This window comes from Prionailurus viverrinus, chromosome C1, assembly GCF_022837055.1.
Source record: "Prionailurus viverrinus isolate Anna chromosome C1, UM_Priviv_1.0, whole genome shotgun sequence".
NCBI classification, from domain to species: domain Eukaryota; kingdom Metazoa; phylum Chordata; class Mammalia; order Carnivora; family Felidae; genus Prionailurus; species Prionailurus viverrinus.
In genome coordinates this window covers 50454895-50479612 of record NC_062568.1, presented here as the reverse complement: position 1 = coordinate 50479612, position 24718 = coordinate 50454895, and the positions used below count along the sequence as shown (strand labels likewise).

Genomic DNA, 24718 nt, shown 5'->3' with positions numbered 1-24718 from the left:
TGGCAAACTACTATCAACAGTAACCCTCATCGAGGACATTGGTAGTATTTTTAAATGATTAGTTTTCTGTGTATATTTTAGTGCTTATAGACCGCAATTCCAAATTGACTGCTTTCAGTATATCATTTTACGCGGTTGATCTATAATTCATTACCTGAGCACACCAGGGGAGGCAGTGTTGTGAACTGTAACTGGTAAGCTACTTGGTGAAACCAGGCTTTGTATTTTTAATGTGTTTAATTATATTTAAAATCAAGGAAGGCTTAGGGTTGTGCCTGGTTTTCTTTGAAAATATGGATTTGTTATCTAAGGGTTGCAGTTGATGACGTTTTGATGTCATATTAATATGTTTGCTGCTGCTACCAAGAGCTTTGTCAAGCAAGTTGGAGATGGAGGGAGATTAGTTCCTGTTCCAAGCCTCAGTGAGGCTGACAAATACCAACCTCTAAGTCTGGTGGTAAAAAAGAAGCGATGCTTTTTCTTTCCCAGATATAAATTTACTTCAACACCTTTTACACTGAAAGATATTCTTCTAGGAGACAGAGAAATTTCAGCTGGTAAGTTTTAATGTCTATTTCAGAGCGACTGCTCATTGGCTATATTACAACAATCTAAACAGGTTGTATGTACTACTTATTTTGTAATATTTACACATTTTCATTGATAAAAGCAACTTATGATAGTAGTAATAAGATTAATAATATCTAAAATTTGTATAGTATCAAATCTTATTGGTTGAATAATTTTCCAACATATTTTGTAAAATCTTTTATTGTATAATTTTATTTCACTTATCTTATAGATTGTTTTGACCAAATAAACTTAGAGTATGACAAAATAGATTATAGATTTCATCTATAAAATGAGATATGACTTGCCTATTTACATGGTCACATGAGATGAAACTAATTTACATTTATTTCTTATGGCTCAGTTATTGCAATTGGTAAACTGAAATGTATCTTATTGTCATGTGTTACTCATTCCCAGTCCACCTTAACTAAAAGTAAATCCAGGCAGGTCTAATACAAATTACAAAGTATGCTCAAAAGCCATTAACAATCTGCCTCTCCTTTCTGTTTTCTTAAAACAGATTAGGAAACAAATTGACATTTTGACAAAGTATTTCTTATAAACACTTGTTTTTCTTTCAACCACTCTGTGGATATTAAAGCTTATAGAGTTCTGTTGGTGGAACGAAGAACTTGAGTTCTCTTTTAAGTACTCTATTTTTGTTGTCAAATTAATGCTATTTTAAATCTTGGCTTGACACGTTGCCTTTCTCAACATGTAACGTGTCTTCTTCTCAACGTGTGATGAAGTCTTACATAGTAAATTATGCATTACTACATATAACATATTAAATGAATTCAGGACATTTAAAAAATATTGATTTCCTTTTCTTAAAGGTATTTCATCTTATCAGTTACTGAATTATGAAGATGAATCAGATGTTTCACTCTATGGAAGGCGAGGCAACCATATTGTGAATGATGTTGGGATTAATGTCACTGGATCAGATTCTGTTGCAGTGAAAGCTTCATTTGGTGTGGTGACCAAACATGAAGTGGAAGTATCGACATTACTCAAGGAAATTACTACACGGTCAGTAGAATAATACTTAATGTACTTGAGTGTTTACATAATTACGATATTTAATGAAAACCTCGTTATAAACAATGCTTAAAACATTCAGGTTCTGTATATTGTCTAATGTAATTTAATTCTTTCATTTGACTGAAATACTACAAATTAGCAATATATCCAGGCTTTAGATAAGGGTGGATATCCAAAATCATTTGGTTTAAACAGAATTTTTGATTGTTCCACAGAATTGCTTTGGTCCTAAATTGGTCCAAAATTGCTTTGGTGCCAAATTATCAGATGAAAAGAATGTACTAATCTGCATGCAACAAATATACTAAGGGGGTCTCCTCCAACAGAATCCTATAATAAGCATGTTTTAAGAAAACAGAAAGGAGAGGCAGATTATTAATGGCTTTTGAGCATGCTTTGTAATTTGTATTAGACCTGCCTGGATTTACTTTTGGTTAAGGTGGACTGGGAATGAGTAACACATGACAGCAAAAATGTACTTGATGATATGTAATTAGATGTGACAGGTTCTTGTGAATCTTTTTTTTTTTTTTTTTCAGAAAAATTAATTTTGACCACAGCTTGATACGTCAGACAAAAAGCAGCAGAAAGGCAGTATTGTGTGTGGTCATGGAAAGCATTCGAACCACACGACAGTGCTCGCTGTCTGTGCATGCTGGAATTCGTGGGGAAGCCATGCGGGTAAACCACACTCATTAAGTTTCTCTTACTAAAAAGCTGCAATGGGAATTTTTACATAGTACTCAATTTCTAATGAGACATGTGTATTTTGTCAAATGTTGAGATTAAAGAGCTGCAAGTGTATATAAGATTTTGCACAGTAATGGTTTTGTTTGAGAGTTTTAAAAAAATCCAAGAAAATTTGGATTCTAAATGTGGAACATAATGCAAACAAACACTAATCCTTATGAAATAACTTACACTGAAGTCTCTCCTATTGCTATTTAAATGAAGTTTTAAGAATGCTTATGTTGAATTCTTGATTTTATTTTTTTATTATTTTTTAATGATTTTTTAAAATGTTTATTTTTGAAGAGAGAGAGCATGAGCAGGGGAGGGGTAGAGAGGGGAACAGAGGATCTGAAGCAGGTTCTGTGCTGACAGCAGAGAGCTCGATGTGGGGCTAGAACCCATGAACCATGAGATCATGACCTGAGCTGAAGTTAGATGCTCAACTGACTGAGCCATCCAGGTGCCCCTTGATTTTATTTTTAAGTGATGTACTTTATACTTGAATTTTTAAAAGTTGATTTTATATTTTTATTTTAAGTTTTCTAAAATAACATTGTCAATGGCCAAACATGCTTCATTCAATGTTAAATACTTTTAAAAAACCTCTTGGTTGGGGCGCCTGGGTGGCGCAGTCGGTTAAGCGTCCGACTTCAGCCAGGTCACGATCTCGCGGTCTGTGAGTTCGAGCCCCGCGTCAGGCTCTGGGCTGATGGCTCAGAGCCTGGAGCCTGTTTCCGATTCTGTGTCTCCCTCTCTCTCTGCCCCTCCCCCGTTCATGCTCTGTCTCTCTCTGTCCCAAAAATAAATAAACGTTAAAAAAAAAAAATCTAGGGGCGCCTGGGTGGCGCAGTCGGTTAAGCGTCCGACTTCAGCCAGGTCACGATCTCGCGGTCCGTGAGTTCGAGCCCCGCGTCGGGCTCTGGGCTGATGGCTCAGAGCCTGGAGCCTGCTTCCGATTCTGTGTCTCCCTCTCTCTCTCTGCCCCTCCCCAGCTCACACTCTGTCTCTGTTTCTCTCTCAAAACTAAATACACATTAAAATTTAAAAAAAAAAAAAAAAAAAAAAAAAAAAATCTATAAAAAACCTCTTGGAACTTGTTTTTAGTTTTTAAAAAGCTCCATATTATTTGTCTTTGTCATTCACATAATAATGACACATAATAACTTGATTGGTTTTATTAAAACCAATTGTTAGGGTTCAGTGAAAAACTTTTAAGGTCTTTGCAAATAAAGGTTCTGTTCAGTGGCTATGTTTAGCTGCCTACTGAATTGTTTAACATTGGATCATTTCAGGGGCACAAACTGAAACATTTAATTGTTGGAGATAACTTTGGAAAATAAGTTGATGATTGCTTTGGAAAGCTGCTGAAAACTCTGGGGGCTTTAGAACAATAGACAGGGTAGGCTAAAAACAACTGTAGCACTTAAACAGTTGGTTTGTGGTTGAAAAGAAAAGGTTTCTATGTTAGAGAGCATTATTGTTGTAGCACTAAGTGCCAGTGTTAGTGAGAAAGTGGTGAGTGGTATTTCCTAGATCATGAGACCCCATTGGACCACTTGGACCTCTGGTATAATCAGTTAAATTCAATGGGATAATTTGTTTTTAAGTTTGAATTATTTTATTAATTTTATTATTTGTTTTTGAATTTACATCCAAATTAATTAGCATATAGCACAACAATGATTTCAGGAGTAGATTCCTTAATGCCCTTTACCCATTTAGCCCATCCCCCTCCCACAACCCCTCCAGTAACTCTCTGTTCTCCATATTTAAGAGTCTCTTATGTTCTGTCCCCCTCCCTGTTTTTATATTATTTTTGCTTCCGTTCCCTTATGTTCATCTGTTTTGTGCCTTAAAGTCCTCATGAGTGAAGTCATATGATACATGTCTTTCTCTTGACTAATTTCGCTTAGCATAATACCCTCTAGTTCTATCCACGTAGTTGCAAATGGCAAGAGTCATTCTTTTTGATTGCCAAGTAATTAGTTTTTGTCTTAATGGTAGGATTGTATGAACTGTTTTCTTTCTCCAAGAAGCTGTCTTTATGTGTTATGCTCCTTAATAATGTTATTTATTTATTTACTATAGTTTCATTTTATGGATGAACAGAATCCCAAGGGAAGGGACAAAGCTATTGTTTTTCCAGCACACACAACCATAGCTTTCAGTGTTTTTGAACTCTTCGTTTACTTGGATGGTGCCTTTGGTAAGTGAATGATTTGCACGAAACGCTGAAATGATTGCATTTTTAAGAATTTAATGGGAAACACACACATACATTCTCTATGTGACTGTAGAAGAATGATACTCTCAACACTGTCAATCATATGCTTGGGTAAAGTAGCTGGGAAAGACCCTCTGTCTTTATTCACCCACTACCTCTTTTCTGCCTGGTGAAAGCTGCAGACACCCCCCACCCAACTTGCAATTATAGATAAGAGCTCAAGTGCAATGCCATTGGCAAAGTATTCCTTGAGTTACATAGAGAGATAATAAATGACCTTCTAATAGGTAGTTTTTGATGATGGCAAATAGAGGAGTGGGTAGGCAAGATGCCCGCAGGGGTCAGTGCCCAAACTAGGGTACCCAAAGACAAATTCTTTTCAGTTTTACCTACCATAGACCAGCTTCACCCCGACTCTCTCTAAAAAATAACTTTAATACAAATACTTGCCTTAAAATTGTCTTTATATACTTTATACAATACTTTATATACCTTACATGATACCTCAGTGCAGTTCACTGTAGACCGCTAAATTTCACAGGTCTTTAAGATTAGGAGGCCAACCAGCTCAAAGCACTAGGCGAGGGAGCCCCCTAACCATGGTAATTTATAAACATTTGTAGACCTGTTTTTGTTTTTGCAGTTCTGTGGGAAGAGGGAATAGGGAATCCAGAAATGTGACAAAACATGCTACTTAGAGCCTATTTGGGACGCTTCAGATGTAGGTTTTTACCGTTATTGTGATTGTTAGGAGCAGTGTCAACTGATAGAACTGATATATCCATCAAAATGTAAAATGTGCACATCCTACACTTTTAGGAATTTATCCTACAGATATACATATGCAAAGTGATAATAAGGATATTCAATTTGTAATCGCAAAAGATTGGAAATACCCTTAAGATCTACGATCAATAACTAGTTTAATAATGATGCATATCCACAATACAGAACATTATGAAGCCATTAAGAAGAATGACGTAGCACTAGGGACCCTGACATGGAATCCTAAGAGATATTTTAAATAAATGTGTGTAGTGTTTAACTATTTGAGCCTAAACAATTTTATGTGCATACATACATACATGTATATTCCTTTATGCTTGTAAAATTATGGAGTATTTGTGGAAGTATACTCAAGAAATTTAACAGTGGTTACTTCTGAGGTGGAAAACTGAGGCTGGGATCCAGACTAAATGGAAACTCATCACTGTATCCCCCTTTTGTTCTCTGGATTTTGTACCAGGTGAATGTTAGCTTTTCCAAAAATATAGAAAATTTAACTTAAAAAATACAGTGAATGACATGTGCCAGAATTCATCAACCACAACTAAAACTCCCAATAAAATGTGAGTTGTTCCAGTAATAACATCTAAAAATTTTCTTACAGACCTTTGTGTCACTTCAGTGTCAAAAGGAGGTTTTGAAAGGGAAGAAACTGCAACGTTTGCGCTGCTCTACAGATTGAGGAATATACTATTTGAGAGAAGTATGTCTGTTGAAAAGTATTTCAATTTTTTTTTTTCCTTCTCAGATTAACACTTGAGTTTATCTGTTCAGTACTCCTGTCTGCTAAGGAAGAATTACAATCTAAAAGTAAAATCATTTCATGACTGATGGTTTAGATTCACATATTTATAAATGCACTTTGGTTATATATTTTTTATTTGACCTGTAACACATTTCTCTTTTTGTGCTTTTAGATAGAAGAGTGATGGATGCCATTTCTCGTTCACAGCTTTACTTAGATGATCTTTTTTCTGACTACTATGACAAACCTCTCGGCATGACTGATATTTCTCTCAAAGAAGGGACTCATATCCGAGTTAACTTACTTAATCACAATATTCCAAAAGGACCTTGCATACTCTGTGGAATGGGGAACTTCAAAAGGGAGACGGTTTATGGGTGCTTTCAGTGCTCCGTTGATGGGCAGAAGTATGTGAGACTTCATGCAGTTCCTTGTTTTGATGTTTGGCACAAGAGGATGAAGTAAAACAAAAATAATGAACGTACCTTGCTAGTGTTTTAGGTGCACCTGTGCCACACACCTTTCCAAAATTTTCTAGGTTTGCTTTGATGAATTGTGGCAAAGTAAAGAGGGAGAGGAAAGAGAAATTAACCTGTTTGGGCATCATTTTCTTCATCGATAAAAGGGAAGATAATAGTTTCTATCCTATAAATTGCCATAAAGGTTAATATTGTTTATGTGAAAAAGGTTTAAATATTCAAAACATAGCAATTCCTTCATAAAATCTGCCAGTTACTTTAGAAGTATACTTGGGAATTCAGTCTATCATCTTAACTTTACACAGCAATTTTTCTCAATATCAATTTTAGTTTTAATTGGCTTTTAAGTCAACATTTAAGAATGACAAGAGGTTAAATGTGGTGACTTTATGGTGCCTTACCCACTGCCTTAGGTCTGGTAAAATGAGAAAAATGTGTTAATAATTTAATGTAATCCTAAATATTTAATTGCGGTATCAAATTAAAAGCACACTGAGCTCAGTGTGGGGTTTTGTGTACACAGTTAACAGGGAGACTGTTAGTGGTAATGGGCTGCTGTCCTGTATCATACACATGCTCCCTAGTTTTGTCTTTAGAAAAACTCACTGCTGTCAAGGTAAGGCAGCTAGAAAAAAAAAATAGTTAAGGCAACTAGGACACCTTTATCTTTCGCCTTTGAAAATGTTTAAAATATTTAACATATTTAGTTCTGAGAGCTCATTTTCATCTACTCTGTAAGACATCTGAAATTTTTCATACACAGACAACCTAAATTATTAATTTACTCGACACCCTTATTAAAATAATTGCAAAAGTGATGTTAAGATTCTAGAACTCAAAATGTAGTGACACTAGGTATCTACTCGTATATGCCTGTGAAAGCATAAAACAATCATGGAAATATAAAACATCTGATGCCTGTCTGCACATAGAATGATTAAAATGTTACTGTTTACTTAAATGTGACTAGGGTTTTTGAATCAATCTTCATTTAATATCATCTATAAATTTTAAAAACATAAGTTTAAAAGCACTTTGAAAACAATGGGACAGGATAGAATTGTGAATAGTTTGTATAAAGGGATGACTTCCTTGTATATCTTCCTTCCACAGTATTTTTGTTTTGAGCAGAATATGTGAGTCAAGTGCAAATACGAGTATACTGATGGCAAAATATTCTAGTGACTTTTTTTGTATGGATATAGATAATGGGAGTCGTTTCCAATGGAGGTTTTCCTGAGGGAAGTCAAAGAACAAGAATTCGCGATTAGCAAGTAAAGAGTTTACAAAACTGGGTACAGGCATGAAGAACTGGGAGGAAAAGAAGATAATGAAGGTTTTGGTTTTATGAAGTGTCAAACTCTGTGCTATGTATCTGTGATATCCATTGATCTGGTGGTTTTTGTGTTACCCCTACACTTTTAGGTAATAGAATTTCTGGCAGTGTATCGATGGTTTGTAAAGGGCAAGTTTCAGAAAATGGAAAAAGCTTCGTTTTGAACTCACATGTCTTGAGCAGAGCTATTTATTTCCTGACCATACCTTCCTACATATGCAGTAGGCAAAACCTTACATGTTCCGATAAATAATGTGCCCTTTCTTTGGCACCAGTGTGATCTTCTACAGCATCTCTTACCTCCTGTTCTCAGAAAATTGGATGTCATGATTTGACTGTGACATGGAATTGCCATGGCAGTGTATGTTCCCATTTGTATCCTCATTTGATATCCTCATGTATCCTTATGTGTAAAATAAATTCTACACATTTTCAAAAATTTGATGGCATATGAGTTTGTAATGCTCATTCATGATCAATAACAAGAACATTGTACAATGAAGTGACTGACATAGGATAGAGACACATAGAGAAAGGGAACTGGAAACTAGATGCCATGGCATCAATTTAAGACTATCAAGACAAAACATTAGGGATGATAGATCTAAAGGCCTACAGGAGGCCAGAGGAAATAACACATTTATAATGATGTCTGAAGAAGTACAGACTCAGAGCAGTATAGACTTTATTATGTCTGCTGTAAGAGACACAAAGTCTTTGGTCTGGTCAAATATCTTTAAACATTCCCCACTGGAATAATGACCCAAGGCCAGAGCTTGCACCAAACAGTACAGCGACGGTGTTAAGGCTCTCTGTGGGACAGAATTGTACAAGTAATATTTTCCTATATGCATACCAAAGGAAGATTTGTTCAGTCCTATCATTTAAAAAAATTTTTTTTAATGTTTATTTTTGAGAGAGAGTGCGAGCAGGGAGGGGCAGAGAGAGAGGGAGACAGGATCTGCAGCAGGCTCTGAGCTGTCAGCACAGAGCCCAACACAGGGCTCGAACTCACAAACAGCGAGATCATGCCCTGAGCCGAAGCCGGTCGCTTAACCTACTGAGCCACCCAGGCGCCCTAGTCCTGTCATTTTTATATTATCCTTTCATTTGTAATGCTATGAAATGTATCAGCAAGTGAAATGTTAATTCCTGGGTCGTTGTTGAATATTTTAAAAATTGGATATGTATACATGTTATTAAAGTTAGAACTGGGAAGAACCTCATCGATTTTGACATAGGTGTTCTCCTATCTCCTGAAGGGGGAGAACTGCCTACTGGAACAAAGAGGTCTATTTCATGGTGCCACTATTCGTGTTCACAGGATAAAGCAACCGGAAACACAATTATCTTTCCTGAAAGTTAAATCTGCAAAATAACACATTTATTATGCCAAAATTACATGTATTGAGGGGATCAAAATATGTTCTCAGGGAGGGAAAACAGAAAATACAAGTTCTAGAAAAGTAACTCTTTTATATATAAAGTACAGGAAGTAGCTAAGAAAATTTAGAAATAAAATATACTATAGTTCATCATGTTGATATACATTGTATTCCTTGGAAGAAATGAAGCCATCACCATCATGATCATTCTTCTTAAAAATATCTTCTAAAACTGCATTCTGATATGACTGGTCACGAGGCTTCTCATCTTTTTCAAATTCCCTTTTCAGGTAATTATTTATCTAGAGGGCCAAAATATGTCTTTAATAAAAAAGTACCACAGTAATATCCAGTAACTTTAAGGAAATGTTTACGTAAGGAAACTGAAATCTACTTATAATAAGTGATAAAAAATTGTTAAAAGCTATTTGAGGTTTTATTTTTTAACCTTTAAAGCAATTTTCTGAAAAGAACCATCTTCAAATTAGCTTCCCCTGAGGTTATAGATGTTAGTTGTACATACTCAAAGATTAACATCGGAATTGAATTTTGTTGAAACTTAAGTGTTTTCTAGTAATCTACACTGTCCACATTATGAAAGGAAAACCATCCTTAAGGATTTCTATTAGTGAATAAAATCCAAATTGGCATTTTTATAATCTCTAAATTTAATGAATATATTCTATTATCAATAAAACTCAACCATAATTTTTGAAATAAAATTTAATTTTCTTAATTTTTCTATGTTTCTATAACTCTCCTTCAAATCCATATGACAATCTCTATATAATAATGTCAAATAACATATTCTTTTTTTTCCTATGTTTATTTTGAGAGAGAGAGAGAGAGAGCACATGAGCAGGGGAGGGGCAGAGAGAGAGGGAGAGAGAATATCCCAAGCAGGCTCCACACTGACAGCACGGAGGTGACATGGGGTTCGATCTCATGAACCATGAGATCATGACCTGAGCCGAAATCAACAGTTGAACACTCAACCGACTGAGCCACCCAGGTGCCCCTGAAGAAAAGGTATTCTTAAGTATTCTTTCTCTGTATAATATGACATTTCTACTAGCCACATGTGACTACTAAGCACTTGAAATGTGGCTAGATCAAATTGAGATATGCTACTACTATAAGGGTAAAATACACAACAAATTTTGAAGACAAAAAATATCTCACTGATTATTTTTGATTTCATGTTGAAGTGGAAATATTTTAGATATACTGAGTTAGACAAAACATACTGTTAAAATTAATTTCACCTGTTTATTTTTGTTTTTTAAGATGTGGCTACTAAAAGTGTTTAAATTATGTACATGACTTGTGGCACACAGGTGGCTCAGTCGGTTAAGCATACCACTCTTAATCTCGGTTCAGGTCATGATCTCACAGTTCATGGGATCTAGCCCCATGTTGGGTTGTGCACTAACGGTGTGGAGCCTGCTTAGGATTCTCTCTCTTCCTCTCTCACTGTCTCCCTGCCCACCTCCCCCCACCCCAAGCTGTCTTTCAAAATAAACTCAGAAAAAATAAATTATATATGTGACTCAATTATATTTCCACTGGCAAGTGCTAATTTATATAATAACTATAGAAAGCAGTGTGTAATAATCTGGAGATAATGTTCAGCAAGGCTGGGCACTTCAAAAAAAAATTTAATGTTTATTTTTGAGACAGAGACAGAGCATGAGCAAGGGAGGGGCAGAGACAGAGGGAGACATAGAATCCTTAGCAGGTTACAGGCTCTAAGCTGTCAGCACAGAGCCCGATGAGGGGCTTGAACTCATGAACCATGACATCATGACCTGAGCTGAAGTCAGGCATTTAACCCACTGAGCCACCCAGGCATCCCAAGGCTGGGCATTTTAGAGGAAAGACTATTTTTGAAAGCTAAAGTTGAACTCTGAGAGGTATTTAGCAGTATAGATCCCAACTCAATCCATCATGAGTAGACTTTATTTTAGAATGATCAATGGATCTTAATGAAGTATATATAAACTGTTCTCAAATGGGACTTAAGTCCTATTGAGGGAGATACATTTTTATTCCAGTTGAGCCTCAGCAATCCTATGAAGGTGAAAAGAATTTTAAAGAACCTCAAATCTTCCTCAGTTTCTAAGTAAATATACTGACCCTCAAAATGTACTTTTCTAGTACACTGTAGTGGAGAGGTACAAAATGGCAGTGGGTAAGAACATAACCTTAATGTAGTGTATTCCCCTTCTCTCCCACCTTATACTAAGGAGATAATTGACACAATCTGATGATGAAGGGAGGAAGTTTCTTTTAGTTCATATTTCAAATCCTGGTTTTGTCATATACTGGTTGTGTGGTCTTGAACAGATAACGTCTTTGAACCTCAATTCTGTCATCTGTAGAAGGAGGGAAACAGTACCTTTATGGTAGGATTGATGTAAGGATTAGAGTAATATTTATAGATGTCAATAAAAGATAGCTATTGTTATTCAAGCATGTGATCACTCTGACCATCTAGTGATAATGCAGGCGATACCTGAGAGACATCTGGGCAGATGGTAGCTAAGCAGGTCACTGTTTTTGGACTTTCTCTACTTTTATTTTCCCGAAAAAACTAAAGATCTCATAAGGTCTCCTGAGGGAGTGTTCATACCGCAGAACATGCCTTTTTGGGTGCTGTTGATAATGAATGGTCTGTGTGCATAGGCTGAGCTCTTGGGTCCCATGTGAATTCATCTGCTGCTGTTCACTCTACAAGTCATACGGAGTCAACGCAAAGCACACACTGGGATTAATTTTCCAGCCCTCTAATTGTCCTCCTTCTTCAGGAATGGGGTATGTTCACATTCACATATTCCTCTTCCACTGGTGAGCAGCAAAGGATCTTCAGGAAAAGGTCCTTACTAATACCCTGGAGGAGGAAGTAGCATCAGGGTGGGGGAAGGACTAGGGATGGAGAGGAAAAAAAAAAACAATCCGAGAAAGGGGGCTTACTTGTCTCCTGAAATCAATGACTCAGGTACCTTTTATCACTTAGGTGGTAGAGCCATGCCTGTTAAACTGTTTTCAAACAAGAGGGCAGACAATTGGGTTACTGAATTTAAGGCAAAAGGGTATAGTCAGTGAGACTAGGTAAGGCACCAGTCTTCAAGAGTACAAACACTAGCCCTGAAACATCTGTGCTGGAAATTCCCTGAAAGAGGCAGGTTAGGCCATGGTTAAGAGCACAGAAGTAGAGCCAGACTGCTGAGCTGCAATCTGAAGTCACTTACAGTGGCGTGACCTTAGCCAGTTCCTCAACATCATTTCCCCCTTCTCTAAATAGAGATAATGACAGGTGTCTACCTCATAAGTTGTCATAAAGATGATGCTTGCTAGCCCTTTTCAGAATTTCATGTAATCCCCACAATCCTGTGAGGTAGAAATTATTTGCCCTGTTCCAAATTCCTATGGTGGTGCTTGAATGAGATTTGTTCCTGTAGTCTAGAAACTGGGGATGCCCTGTAGAAATTAGCTTGGTATTTTAATGACCCTCTGGCAGGGAGAAAGGCAGCTGAACAGGATGACTCAGTTACAAGTTTTATACTCAAAAAGCACATTTTCTTCTTGGAGCTTAGATTTTTTAGTAACAAGCTCTGTTTCAAAGTTTATTTATTTTGAGAGAGAGAGAGCAGGGGAGGGACAGAGAGAAAGGGAGAGAGAGAATCCCAAGTAGGCTCCTCTCTGTCAGCACGGAGCCCCATGTGGTGCTCAAACCCACGAACTGTGAGATCGTGACCTGAGCTGAAATCAAAAGTTGGACGCTTAACCAACTGAGCAACCCAGTGGCCCCTTAGTAATCAGCTCTATTAAAAGCAATGTAATCAGCCCATGCTTGGTAGAGCTAAAAAATAACAGCTGTAACATGGATGTCTTTAAATTGTGATTAAAAAAACGAGACTGTACACGTGGAACTTAGTTTGAATTACCTCAGTTTTAGAGAGTTGCCTATCATTGTCCATGTCTATCTGTTTAAATGTTTCAATGCTTCGTGGTCCTTTGGTCACAGCATAAAGTTCAATCTCAAAAATCAATGTTGCATCAGGTGGAATCTTGCCTTCTGCTAAAGGTATAATTTTTAACAGTTTAACTGATGAAGATAAAGTTCACATATTTATTCACAAGTAGCCATTATAACATCATGATTATATTATTTCATATTTATAAAAACTACCTACTTGGCTTACTTTTAAGGAGGTATTTTCCATGTTTTTAAACCAAATCAGTTCTAAGGACCTCATGGGCCCTTATTTCCTGGTTAAATTAAAATATAGATTGTGTAATTTTTATTAATTTACCCCATCATTATACAGGAGGGAGCTGTGCAGAGAAGAAATAAATGGGCAGAAAAATTTCAAAGTGTAAATCAGTAATCTTTTAAAAAATGATATTGTATAGTCATTTGAAAGCATAAATAAAACGTTTTTCCACAGACTTATCTTTCCACCCCTTTACAGACATCAAAACATAAGTGCAATGACAGAATAATCCAGTAACAATTTTATGAAACAATTTCTAATCACAATAAAGAATTTTAAGTATTAAGTTGAGTAGTTCTCTTTAATAAAGTTAACCTATTAACTGATGTCACAGATGATTTTAACAACCTTTGGGCTATTTCAGATGACTGTTTCATAAAAATAACCTACTGAAATGACTTGCTAAGAGGCAGCAGTTAGCTTGTGTCACCAGGATATTCCAGAGTCTACCAGGGTCTCATCCATTATAGGCACTCAAATATTTGTTGAATGAATGATCCCTCTGGTTTATTTTTAAAATGGCTATTTGTTCTTTGAAGGAAATAGTGATTTCTTTAATGAAACAGTGAAGAATTCTTGCTAAAGTATTTATATAACCCAAAGAGAAAAGAACTTGAAAGTTATCGCCGAAAGAAGTGAATCAGTCATCTTCAAAGCCAAGACAGAAAAATCTACCTCTGCATCATCACGTGACTAATGAAGTTCCACGCAATATATCACATACCTGACATTAGAGTAAAAGAGCTACAGATTAATTCAATGATCAGTTTTACAAAATCCATCCCTATTCTGTCCAGTTACAATCTCCTTATGACAGGAAAATAACTAATCATAATAATTAAAGATAACCTCAAACACAAATTCAACTTAAGAAAAAATATCGCACGTACGTATGAAGTTTCTGAATAGTTCTGCTGCAAAAGCAGAAAATAATGCCAATTAGGTTTTCTCTTACAAAGAAATTAGAGCAGAAAGAAAATGAAAAAGGTAAGTTTGCTATAGAATGACTTGTATTTTAGAGAAGCAAATCAAAGACACAGGAGTTAATGTAAAGAATCTATACATACCACATGTACTGTTAATTAAAGTACTAAAAAGTCACATGCATTTCAAGACATGCAAGGGTGCTCTGTGACATGAAGCAAGGATACCGTGCAGAGGGAAGCCTTCTTCAAGTACTACCTAAAATAAAGTTATAGCTGGTGTTAGTAACATAAGTAACTTATGCAAGTAACTTAAAAATGAGTAATAACTTATTTTAAAAAGCTTATTTGATCAAGAAGTTGTTTGTTAAGCAGTTACTTACATCTTCACTACATCTTTTAAGTACTCTAATCCTACATATCAGGCAGGTAACCAGCAGTTAAGTATGCTCCAAAGAACATACTTTTGTTGGGCCTCAGTTTCCTTATGTGTAAAACAAGAGTGTTGGTGTTGTTACTAATGAGATTCATCATTTTTATGTGTATTGGAGAAACCTCAAATTAAATATGAACTAACTTCTTCAAAGTTAAACTTGTGTATCTCTACAGCAGGGGTCTGGTTTATTCATAGCTTAGGCAGCCAGGGTAGTCATTCATAGTTAAGCATAAATTAGTTTCAGAAAAGGAAACCTAAGTGGTCATTTGCTGAGGGGTAAGGGGGCTCAATAGGATGGATGAGCATCTATTGATGAGGATGTGGTTAAAATGAGATTAAAGAGTCTGAAAGGCATACTCTGCCTATATCATTTTGCCTCGAATTGGCCTTGATCTATGACAATAATTTTGGACAAGTATTGCATTCAATTTAATTTATCTCCAATTTTTTTTTTCTCTCCCTCTCCCAGATTCCTCTATGATTAAAAACAGGATATATAAATTGTGGTTCCATGGGAGCTATTTTGATGGGACCAAATGATTGGCCAAAAGCATCGAAAATGAAGTTGGAGTTACATGGAACTGTCTCTAGGAGTTTTAAGTCTGGGTCGGCCTTGCACCACTAACCTCTTTCTAGTCCAATTTGGTGCAGTGATCCCCTGCTCTTACTGGAAAGAGGTGAGGGAATTACTACTATTAATGAGGTAACCATACAGCCTCAAAGAGGTTGTGTCATTTCAATGAAATATTTGGGAGTAATGACAATATCTCATCGTAGAAAACTAATCTTTAATGACTTTCATTATATACTATTTTAAGTAGGTGGGGTTAGCAAGTGTTCTAAATAGCCTGAGGAAGGAATGATTCTGTCTTCCTAGTCTTTACACAGCAACAGGGAGCAAGGACCTAACTGAGAATGCAAAGTAAAAACTGCCTCTGCCAAGCTGACCATTTTCCCCTTTTAAAAACTGTCCCTCTTGGGGTGCCTGGGTGGCTCAGTCGGTTAAGCGGCCGACTTCAGCTCAGGTCATGATCTCACGGTCCGTGAGTTCAAGCTGTGCTGACAGCTCAGAGCCCGGAGCCTGTTTCAGATTCTGTGTCTCCCTCTCTCTCTGACCCTCCCCCGTTCATGCTCTGTCTCTCTCTGTCTCAAAAATAAATAAACGTTAAAAAAAAAATTTAAAAAAAAAACTGTCCCTCTTTATTTAGCTCCACCTTTAATTTTAGTAATTTAAAAGATTTTCAATTTTCGAAAAATTGATACATATGCATGGTAAAAGATTTAAACAGTACAACATACTACAGGGTAAGAAGAAATCTCGTCACCCTTGACCCTCAGGTTTCCTTCTCAGGAACACTTAATGTCGTCAGATGACGGTGTATCCTTCCACATATAATCTGTGTAGATACATGATGCATATGTGAAAACGCTCCCCTCACATGTTAGCTCTTTGAGGATAGGAAATTGTTTCTTCTATGTATGTTGCCTTATGCTCAGTACCTAGAACTGGCCCTGGCAGGTGATGCTCAAGAAATACTTGTTGCATGAATACATTCTATCCCATTTTATTTTTAACATACTAATACATATGGCTCTACTACATTCTTTTTACTGGCTGCATCATAATCCATTGTATAGATATACCATAATTTAACTAAAATAATTCATTATTAATGGACATTCAGGTAGTTTCCAGTCTTTTGCTACCGAATAAAAGTCTCTATGAATGGTTTTTTATATATACCTTTGTGTACATTTATATAAATGGAGCTATTGGGTCAGAGGATATGTGCTTTTAAATTTTGATAGAAATTGGTAGCAAGGTCACATGATTTATATTCCCAGCGATAAGGCATGAGACTGCTGGTGTTTCCATACCTGTGCCAACTTTTATGCCTTTGATAATCTGATGAGTGAAAATGGTGAATCACTTTGTTTTAATTTCCCTTTAATTATTAATGAAACTAAGTACTGTCATAGATTTACAGGTTATTTGTATTTTTTTGTTAGTGGGCTGCTTGTTTATGAACCTATCCATTTCTAGGGCTAGGTCATTTTTATTATTCGTTAGTAAGAGTCTTCATAATAGTTGCAAACATTTTCCCCATTTACCAGCTCTACCCAGGTTCTCAGGTCTAATTGTGAGATTTCAAATAAGATATTGAAGCAAGCAGTTCATTTCTTCTACATTTCAAGGCTTCTCCTGAATTTGGGTACCAGTGACTGACAGTTGTTATATTCAGATGTTCTTTTTTTCTATGTTCTAGTACTGTCCTTTTACTCTAAAATCATATGTTTCAGTTTCCTGAGTTTTATAAATTTGACTTTGGTACTGCTTACCAAAGACATATACTATAGACATTTATGTAATAATAAAATAACATATACTAAAATACATAAAAATGACAAAGGCAGAGCCTATAGAATATACAGGATCATTATGAGTACTGCCATTATGTGAGGGAAAGAACTCGCCAGAGATCTGTCTCCCAACAATGTCTTATTTTCATTCTATGTAAAAAGTGGGGACCAAGCTGGCCTGGACTAGATACAGCTAAAGTTTATTGGACCCAACAGTTCTGTAACTATTTCCTCTGTGATATTTTGTTTGTTTTAGTGATTCAAAAGTTTTTAATTGTGGGATATACATGTAACAAATAGTTACCACTGTAACCATTTTAGGTTCAGTACAGTTAAATACATTCACATTGCTGTGCAACCAATCTGCAGAACTATTTCATCTTGCAAAGCTGAAACTTTACATCCATTAAACAACAACTCCCTATTCCACCCTCTTCTCAGCTCCCTCTTTGAATTTGACTATTCCATGTACCTCATATAAGTGCAATCATACAATATTTGTTTTTGTGATTGGCTTAGTATAATGTACTCAAGGTTCATCCATGTTGTAGCATGTATCAGAATTTCCTACCTTTTTAAGGCTGAATAATATTCCGTTGCATGTGTATATATGTTGTTTATCCATTCATCTGTCAATGGATATGGGTTATTTCCACTTTTTGGCTACTGTGAATGGTGCTGCTATGAACATGAGTATACAAATTTCTCTTCTAGACCCTGCTTTCAATTCTTTTGGATATATATACCCAAAGCTATGATTTATTTATTTTTTAGCTGTGATTTATTTTTAAATATAACTTAAAGATATAAACATTAAAATACTTTACCATAACCTTCCTTTCCATATGCAAATGAAGGGGGTATAATCACTTTTCGCTTCTCTCCAGGGCACATATCCATCATCGCAATGTCTAGGCCTTTTATGACTTGCCCAACACCAAGAACAAACCATTTGGGGTGGCCTTCATTTTGTGTGCGGCTATAGTAAAAAAAAAACAACACTTAGGTAAACTGATTTTAAGATCAGTGAAATCAAACTTTAAAATACATCTGGACGCTTAGTTATAATTTAAAATAGGAGGCCTCTCTCTTTTCCCATATTAATACTCATTCTGAACCCCCTGGTGGAGTGTTTGGCTCAAACTTCTTTCATAATAGCCAGAAAGAAGTATGATTTGCCCAAAGCTAGTCATTAGGAACCATCTCATCTTTTTTATTGCCATCTTTGCAGAAACGATTCAACAGTTACTTTTTTAATGGGTCTCTGGCCACTAACTAGCTGCATGGCTTGTCCAAATAACTCATTTAAACTTTCTGAGTTTGTTCTAAAAATGACGGTACAGGTTGAGCCTCAAAAAGTCATTTGAACAAAAATTAAAATTTGTATCTTTACTTCTTAATCTATTTTCTTCTAATATTTATTTTATTTTTGAGAGAGAGATATACACAGAGTGTGAGCAGAGGAAGGCCAGCAAGACAGAGACACAGAATCTGAAGCAGGCTCCAGGTTCTGAGCTATCAGCACAGAGCCTGACACGGGGCTTGAACTCAGGAACCGCCAGATCATGACCTGAGCCCAAGTTGGATGCTTAACCAACTGAGCCACCCAGGTGCCCCAATCCATTTTCTTCTAAGTACTAAGAACTTTCTCCAACCCTATCTTCATAGGATAATAGCACAGATGAAGAAAAGCCATTCTCCTTCTGAGTAATGATCAATTAAATCAGAGTAGGCAGTGGTGGAATGAGGGAGGAGGTGGGAGAACACAGGGCCCAGAAGACACCAGGGAAGGTTATTGTTGTGGTTTTTTTAATACAGTTGCAAAGTGGCCCTCAGCCTGTAAGTGTCGTGCCTCTGAAGGCCAGTTAAAATCACTTAAACTACCCTACCTAATACTCTGTAAGGAGACTCCAACATAAAAAAAAGATTCACACAAAAAAAAGTGAACATCCTTACAGACAGCTCCATAACTGACTTCTATAGATCCCAGGGGTGGGGGCGGGGGTCGATTCCTGGAGGTACTGTATTTCCGATAATCTCTTGGGGCAACATTATCAATTTAAAAAGTAATAGTTCAATAGGGAACTAAGGCATATCAGTAGGAATCCCCCCCCCCCCCCCCCCCCCCCCGGCCCCAGGAATACAAGGCTCAAACCTTACTGTTACAAGAACAAACCAATCAACCAACCACTTAGGCTTCTGGTTGGTAGAGAGGGAGGCTAGTTTTCATGTATCAACTGGATGCGGGAGTAGTTCACAGCATTTCCTACCTGCAGTAGAATTTCGAACCATCTTTAGCCAAGTAGCCGTCGTAATGGGCATTTAGCAGGTCTCCCTTCTTGCTTGTCTTGGAACAGTTTTCTGGACGATGCACAACTTCTATTTTCACTTCCTCTGTGCTCTCCTCTTCCTTTTGTCCCTGAGCCCCCAAAATGCCCCATACATAAAAGAAAACGATTAACCTGAATAAAAACTGCATGATTCCTGAAATTGGCCCCAGATGACAACTGCGTTCCTTCACGCGTGTCACTTGCTTCCAGAGGCAAAGGCAGCCCAGTTCCGACTCGTGGCAGGCATTGTTCTACGTCACAAAGGGCCGGGGGCGGGGCGGCCGATGGCCCCGCCCCCTCCGGGTTGCGCGCTTAGCCTCAGAATTTTCTTCCGTCCAGCGAGGTCCTGTCCCTCTGGTACCCGGCGCTTTAGGTGGCTGTCATCAGTCGTTGAAGCAGTACTGAGCACTTGCACCGCTTCTCGTTAAATATGCAAATTTTACAGCCGGTTTCCTCAGAGTTCTGTAGTAATGCTCGCATTTCCTAAAATGAAACCGGCAAAAGAAATAAACAGCTTAGGAGTGGGATGTTGTAGCTAGAGAATACGGCTGTCATTTTTGGGAGTAAAAGGTTTCTCCTCAGACCCCTAGGGAACAGCGGGCATCTGGCGAGGCAGTCTGCTTCTGCGGTGTCCTTGAAAGCACCTTCTCGGGGTGGAGTCATGCCTTAAGAGGTTCCAGGCTAAGCCTCACACAATCTGACCGCCACCTGGTCGCGAGTCAAGAAAGGTCCCGCTGCTCCCCGCCCCTTTAGATGAGTTTCCCAGGAGTCAACTCCCGCGGTTTGGGCGGGGCTGCTAGTTGGCGTTTCTTTCCCCCACCGCTCGGGGGCCGCCGTTCATGTGAGGGCTCGGGGGAGTTGAGGAAAACTCTTGATGGTGACCCTTTTCTTACCATCCACGGTACACAGATGAGAAAATGAAGTAAGTTGAGTATTCGGCTTTTCCCCAAAAAACCTAATACGCAGCAGGGATTTGACCAAGTCTGACACAAAACCACCCTTCATCCCACCCCCAAACATTTTAGGATGAAAAACTTTCAAACATACAGAAATATTGAATTTTATTACCTCATCGCCGCGGCCTTCCAACCACCACTTGGAGTCTATCGTTAACATGTAACTATATTCGATTTATTACACGTCCATCCATCCATCCATCCATCCATCCAACAACTCACCTTATTTCCAAGTGAATACCCAAAGACTTTTTACCCAAATCAGAAAAGCTTCAGCACAGGCCTGGATTCGGTTCGGGAAAGAGAGGTGTTACTCTATTTGGTGATGCTAAGCAAAACTGCAGCACTGAGCTTGCTTTGCTTAAAGATCCAGCATTTAGTAAACCTGAATTATTGTCATTATGTAAGATGATCATTTCCAAACAGGATTTTTAAAAATCATAAAAGCTAGGGGAAAGCCCTTATTTCTAGAATAAAATCAATTCCAAAGTTCGGTTCCATGTTTTATATTCTAAATGAAGTAGTGGCTAAGGTTAATTGTCAGCGTGGTGACAGTTCCCCTTGGGACCCCTCGCGGTTCCTTGCCGGAGGATTTTCAGCGCCACACTGCCTAACTAGGAGATAGTTTCTTGGGCCCCCTGAATGTGAGGAGGGTACGAGGGAAACATAAACGGGTAATCTTTTATTCTGAAACACCACCACCGGAAGGACCTGAGGAAAACCCGAGAGGCCTACGAGACGTAGGGACTTGTGCTCCTGCAGCGAGTCCTCGGGTCGGCCGGGGGCTGCGCGCGCCGCGGAGTCCGCCTGCCGGGCCTAGGAGGCTTTAGCCCCGGGGCATGATCGGTCCGAGCCTCTCCGGGGATTGGGGTGGGGGGAGTATGTGGGGAACCCCGGGACCGCCGGCCGAGGGCCAGAGGAAGAATGAGGCGGAGTCAGGTGCCCAGGCTGGGAGGCCAAGGGTGCGCCGCGCCCGCCGGCCCCCTCACGCAGCCTCCGGCACCGCGGCTGGGCTGCAGGCCGCGCCCGCTCTTCCAGCCCCGCCGCCGGGGAGGGGTTTCTTGGGACGAGCCGGCCCCTTTCATCCAGGAAGTGAAAGCGACGTCGGGGTCAATGAAAACAAACGGGGAGCCCGGGGGGAAGGAAGGCGGGCGAGGAGGAGGGAGCGCCGGGGCGCGGGAGGGAACAGCCGTGTGGTGGAAGCGCGAGCGGGAGGCCGGTTGCGGTCGTGATCTTGCCGCCGCCGCCGCCGCCGCGGCTCGCCCGGGGATGTCTGAGCCCGCGCCTCGCGGCCCTCGAGCTCCACGCGGCGGCCGCCGTCCCGGCCTCTAAGGGCCGCCACGTCCCGGAGGCGCGCGCAGGCTGAGGGCGGCTCGGTGCCGGCGGGGTTGCCCGGGGAGGGCCCGGGCGGGCCGGGAGGGGCTGCCCAAGCTCCGCGCCTACCCCAGCACCGCGGCCGGCGCCCGGCCAGGAGGATGCGCGGCGCCGGGCTCTGAAGCATGGAGGGGGTTCTGTACAAGTGGACCAACTATCTCACAGGTCAGAGGGCTCGCGTGCTCCGAGGGCGGCCGGGAGAGGCCGGGTGCTTGGGCGGGTTTAGGTGGGAAGGCTGCGGAAAAGACCGTTCAGGGGCCCCTCCCTCTGCCTGGCCTGCGGTGACCCTCGCAGGGAACCGGCCCCTTCTGCTTCCGAGGCTAATCCCTAGCTGAGTCCCGTGTTAGATCTGGCGTCTGTAGGGGATGGTTCGAGACTGCGCACCTTCCTGAGGGTGGGAAGTGCGCTTGACCACTTCTTTGCCCCTGTAATAATACTTGTTTCCTCCTGTAGCTTCCGGGACAATTCCCAGTTACTCTGCCCGTGGTGCTGTCTCCATCCTTATTCACACTTAATTCGGCATTTTGCTAATAACTGAGTTGTTAGGGTATAGGAATAGAATGGACCTTGTAAGATCAAGATTTAATTTTAAGAAATCTTTTTTGTATTTCTTTTTAATTTCCTTAGCAAACGGTTTACTTTAAAAGTTCTCTTGTTGAGTTGTTCAGCACAGAAAGCATGGTTTTCTGGGAAATCGTCCCCAGATACCATTCTCTTAGAAGGTGGTTGGCAATGAGATATCTTTATATTTTGGAATTCAGGTAAGTGTGTGAGAAATAGTGGAAGACAGTGCAACACACAGAAGTGGAAAAGGCAGGTCAGCATCACCCATGAAGTGGGTTGAAAGGAAAGACTCTGAACAGCTTTGTGTTTCTGTAGAAATGAGAGGCCAGCAGGGAAGGGTCTTTTTCCATGACACCAACAGCCTGGCTTATTAAAAGAGACTTAATTCTGAGTTGCAGTCCCATCTCTGCCATCATCCAACAGTAAAGACAAGTCAGTTACTCTCTCAAGATCTCAGTCTGGGAAGGCCAGGATGAGCAGTTAGTTTATCCTGAAGGGGTCTTCCAACTTCAGAATTCTATGATTTCACCACATTAGACGAAAGGAAATGAGTTTAAAATAAGATTAAATAACAATCATTTCTTGTTCCAGTGTAATAGGAAAATCTTGATTTGCTACCCATTTATTTACTCTGCTCAAAGTACTGAACCCCTTTGTAACTGCATAGTACACTCAACTTGTGTCCACCTGACCTTGTGCAAAATCTGCACATAAACTCTTTAAGGCATAAGCATTGAGCTACAGTTGCCCCTTCCTTCCTTCCCTCCTTTTTTTTTTTTTTTGATTAATTGGACTGCTAAAGCCCAATTTATAGCAGCAAATGCTTTAACACTTGTATGCATGCGTGCTTTATTTTGCTCACATTAAAATGTCAAACAGTTTGTTTCTATAAATGATATGTTTTAGCAGGAAACATTTAAAAAGGAGGTAAATATTTTTTCTTAAGCATTTCGTTTGGGCAGTTGTGAGAGCAGTTATGCTGTTTAGTTGAGATATGGTATTAACTTTAAAGACAGTAGTTTCTATGCTTTGATATGCAAATGATCATCTCATGGCACACATTCATAAGCATAGTGTCCACAGTGTCTTGGGAGGAACCACTTATGCCTGCAATAGAGCAATTGGTGATTACTGAGATGAGTCATAATTTATTCCTGGAGCATACTGTGGTCTTGGTGGCCATCTTTCTTATCTCCTCTGGCACTGAGCACTATAGCCACTTGTGCGCTTAAGGCTTTTAGTCTTTGCAGAGCGTTTAAGTAAACTGCTAGTATGTGTTGTAGGAGCTTCCTGCAATGAAATCTTTTGTTTGGAAGAATTCAAATTTAAATTTGACTCAGTGGCATCCTGATTTTTAATTTTAGTGCATCCTGATTTTTAATTTTAGTTCATCTTAGGTCAGAAGAATGAGCAACTGTTTGTACTGGATGATCTTGAAGGAACCTTTCAGTTTCATGACAGTGTTCTTTGAGAATCCTTTGTAGAGAACAAGGATTTCAGTAACATTTGGTAGTTTGAGATAAAAAGAAAGTGTTTTTTTTTTTTTAAAGAATGCCGATGCCTATCTTTTTCACAGATACAGCCCTCTGTTATATAAATGTGTGAATCAGTTAGAGATTGTTTTAATTAAATATTTCTTCAAAAATGTGTGTAGAGATAACTTTCTTAATTATTTTAATCTATTTAATCATGGTCACCTTTCAAGTTGCTACAAATTGTTTAACAATTTTTTTTTAATGTTTATTTATTTTTGAGAGAGAGAGAGAGAGAGACAGAGTGCAAGTGGGGTAGGGGCAGAGAGAGAAGGGGACACAGAATCCGAAGCAGGCTCCAGGCTCCAAACTGTCAGCCCAGAGCCTGACACGGAGCTGGAACTCACATACTGAGAGATTATGACCTGAGCCAAAGTTGGAGGCTTAACAGACAGACTGAGCCACCCAGGCACCCCTAAGTTGCTACAGATTCTAAATAAGTCATTTTGCTCATTATTTGTTTTAAAGAGGTACTGAATCACAATAATACAGGCTTACAGAATCCCAATTTGTCTTATAGGCACATAGGACCTCGGGTGGCATGGAGTGTACTCTTACCACCCTGCTTGTAATTTGTTTGCCAAGGTGAATTAGTGTTTGGAAAGATAATGTTTTCATCATTTCTATGCATGCTGATATACAAAATACTCTCGTGGATATA

At 38.9% G+C, this 24718-nt stretch overlaps 3 protein-coding genes across 6 annotated transcripts in view; 2 read left to right on the top strand and 1 right to left on the bottom strand.

The window, feature by feature from the left end:
• Positions 1–340: 340 nt before the first annotated feature.
• On the top strand, positions 341–8310 carry PJVK (pejvakin). The gene is made up of 6 exons (XM_047872493.1): positions 341–557; positions 1410–1605; positions 2157–2298; positions 4438–4555; positions 5964–6062; positions 6277–8310. Exons 1-6 carry the CDS (start codon positions 347–349, stop codon positions 6567–6569), a joined length of 1059 nt encoding a protein of 352 aa, XP_047728449.1. The 5' UTR covers positions 341–346; the 3' UTR covers positions 6570–8310.
• A 971-nt stretch (positions 8311–9281) lies between these two features.
• On the bottom strand, positions 9282–21435 carry FKBP7 (FKBP prolyl isomerase 7). Of its 3 annotated transcripts, XM_047871556.1 has the most exons (5): positions 20810–21435; positions 19572–20114; positions 18129–18280; positions 13252–13385; positions 9282–9606 (listed from the first exon to the last, which is right to left on the bottom strand). In XM_047871556.1, exons 2-5 carry the CDS (start codon positions 19778–19780, stop codon positions 9445–9447), a joined length of 657 nt encoding a protein of 218 aa, XP_047727512.1. In that variant the 5' UTR covers positions 19781–20114; positions 20810–21435; the 3' UTR covers positions 9282–9444. The 3 variants fall into 3 exon arrangements, with proteins under 3 accessions (XP_047727512.1, XP_047727513.1, XP_047727514.1); XM_047871557.1 differs by having other exon boundaries at positions 13252–13382; positions 19572–21435; XM_047871558.1 differs by lacking the exon at positions 9282–9606 and adding an exon at positions 11937–12194 and having other exon boundaries at positions 19572–21435.
• Positions 20467–24718, top strand: part of PLEKHA3 (pleckstrin homology domain containing A3) — a 26287-nt gene continuing 22035 nt past the window's right edge. Inside the window, exon 1 of one of the 2 annotated variants that reach the window (XM_047871555.1) lies at positions 20467–20553. Coding sequence is in view for 1 of the 2 variants with exons in the window: in XM_047871553.1 (XP_047727509.1) it covers positions 22087–22126 (40 nt within the window). In the remaining variant the exon portion in view is untranslated. Of the gene's footprint in view, positions 20554–21755; positions 22127–24718 lie in introns of those variants that run through there. The other variant, XM_047871553.1, reaches the window with a different exon arrangement.

What these genes read in the sequence shown, in the direction of transcription:
- PJVK (XM_047872493.1), top strand. Translation starts at nt 347, where the DNA reads ATGTTTGCTGCTGCTACCAAGAGCTTTGTCAAGCAAGTTGGAGATGGA. An exon ending in TTCGTGGGGAAGCCATGCGG is followed by an intron (nt 2,299 to 4,437) that starts GTAAACCACACT and finishes TATTTACTATAG; the next exon opens with TTTCATTTTATGGATGAACA. An exon ending in GAATATACTATTTGAGAGAA is followed by an intron (nt 6,063 to 6,276) that starts GTATGTCTGTTG and finishes TTGTGCTTTTAG; the next exon opens with ATAGAAGAGTGATGGATGCC.
- FKBP7 (XM_047871556.1), bottom strand. Translation starts at nt 19,780, where the DNA reads ATGCAGTTTTTATTCAGGTTAATCGTTTTCTTTTATGTATGGGGCATT. An exon ending in ATATGGAAAGGAAGGTTATG is followed by an intron (nt 13,386 to 18,128) that starts GTAAAGTATTTT and finishes TTATACCTTTAG; the next exon opens with CAGAAGGCAAGATTCCACCT. An exon ending in GGCAACTCTCTAAAACTGAG is followed by an intron (nt 9,607 to 13,251) that starts GTAATTCAAACT and finishes TTGGCCCTCTAG; the next exon opens with ATAAATAATTACCTGAAAAG.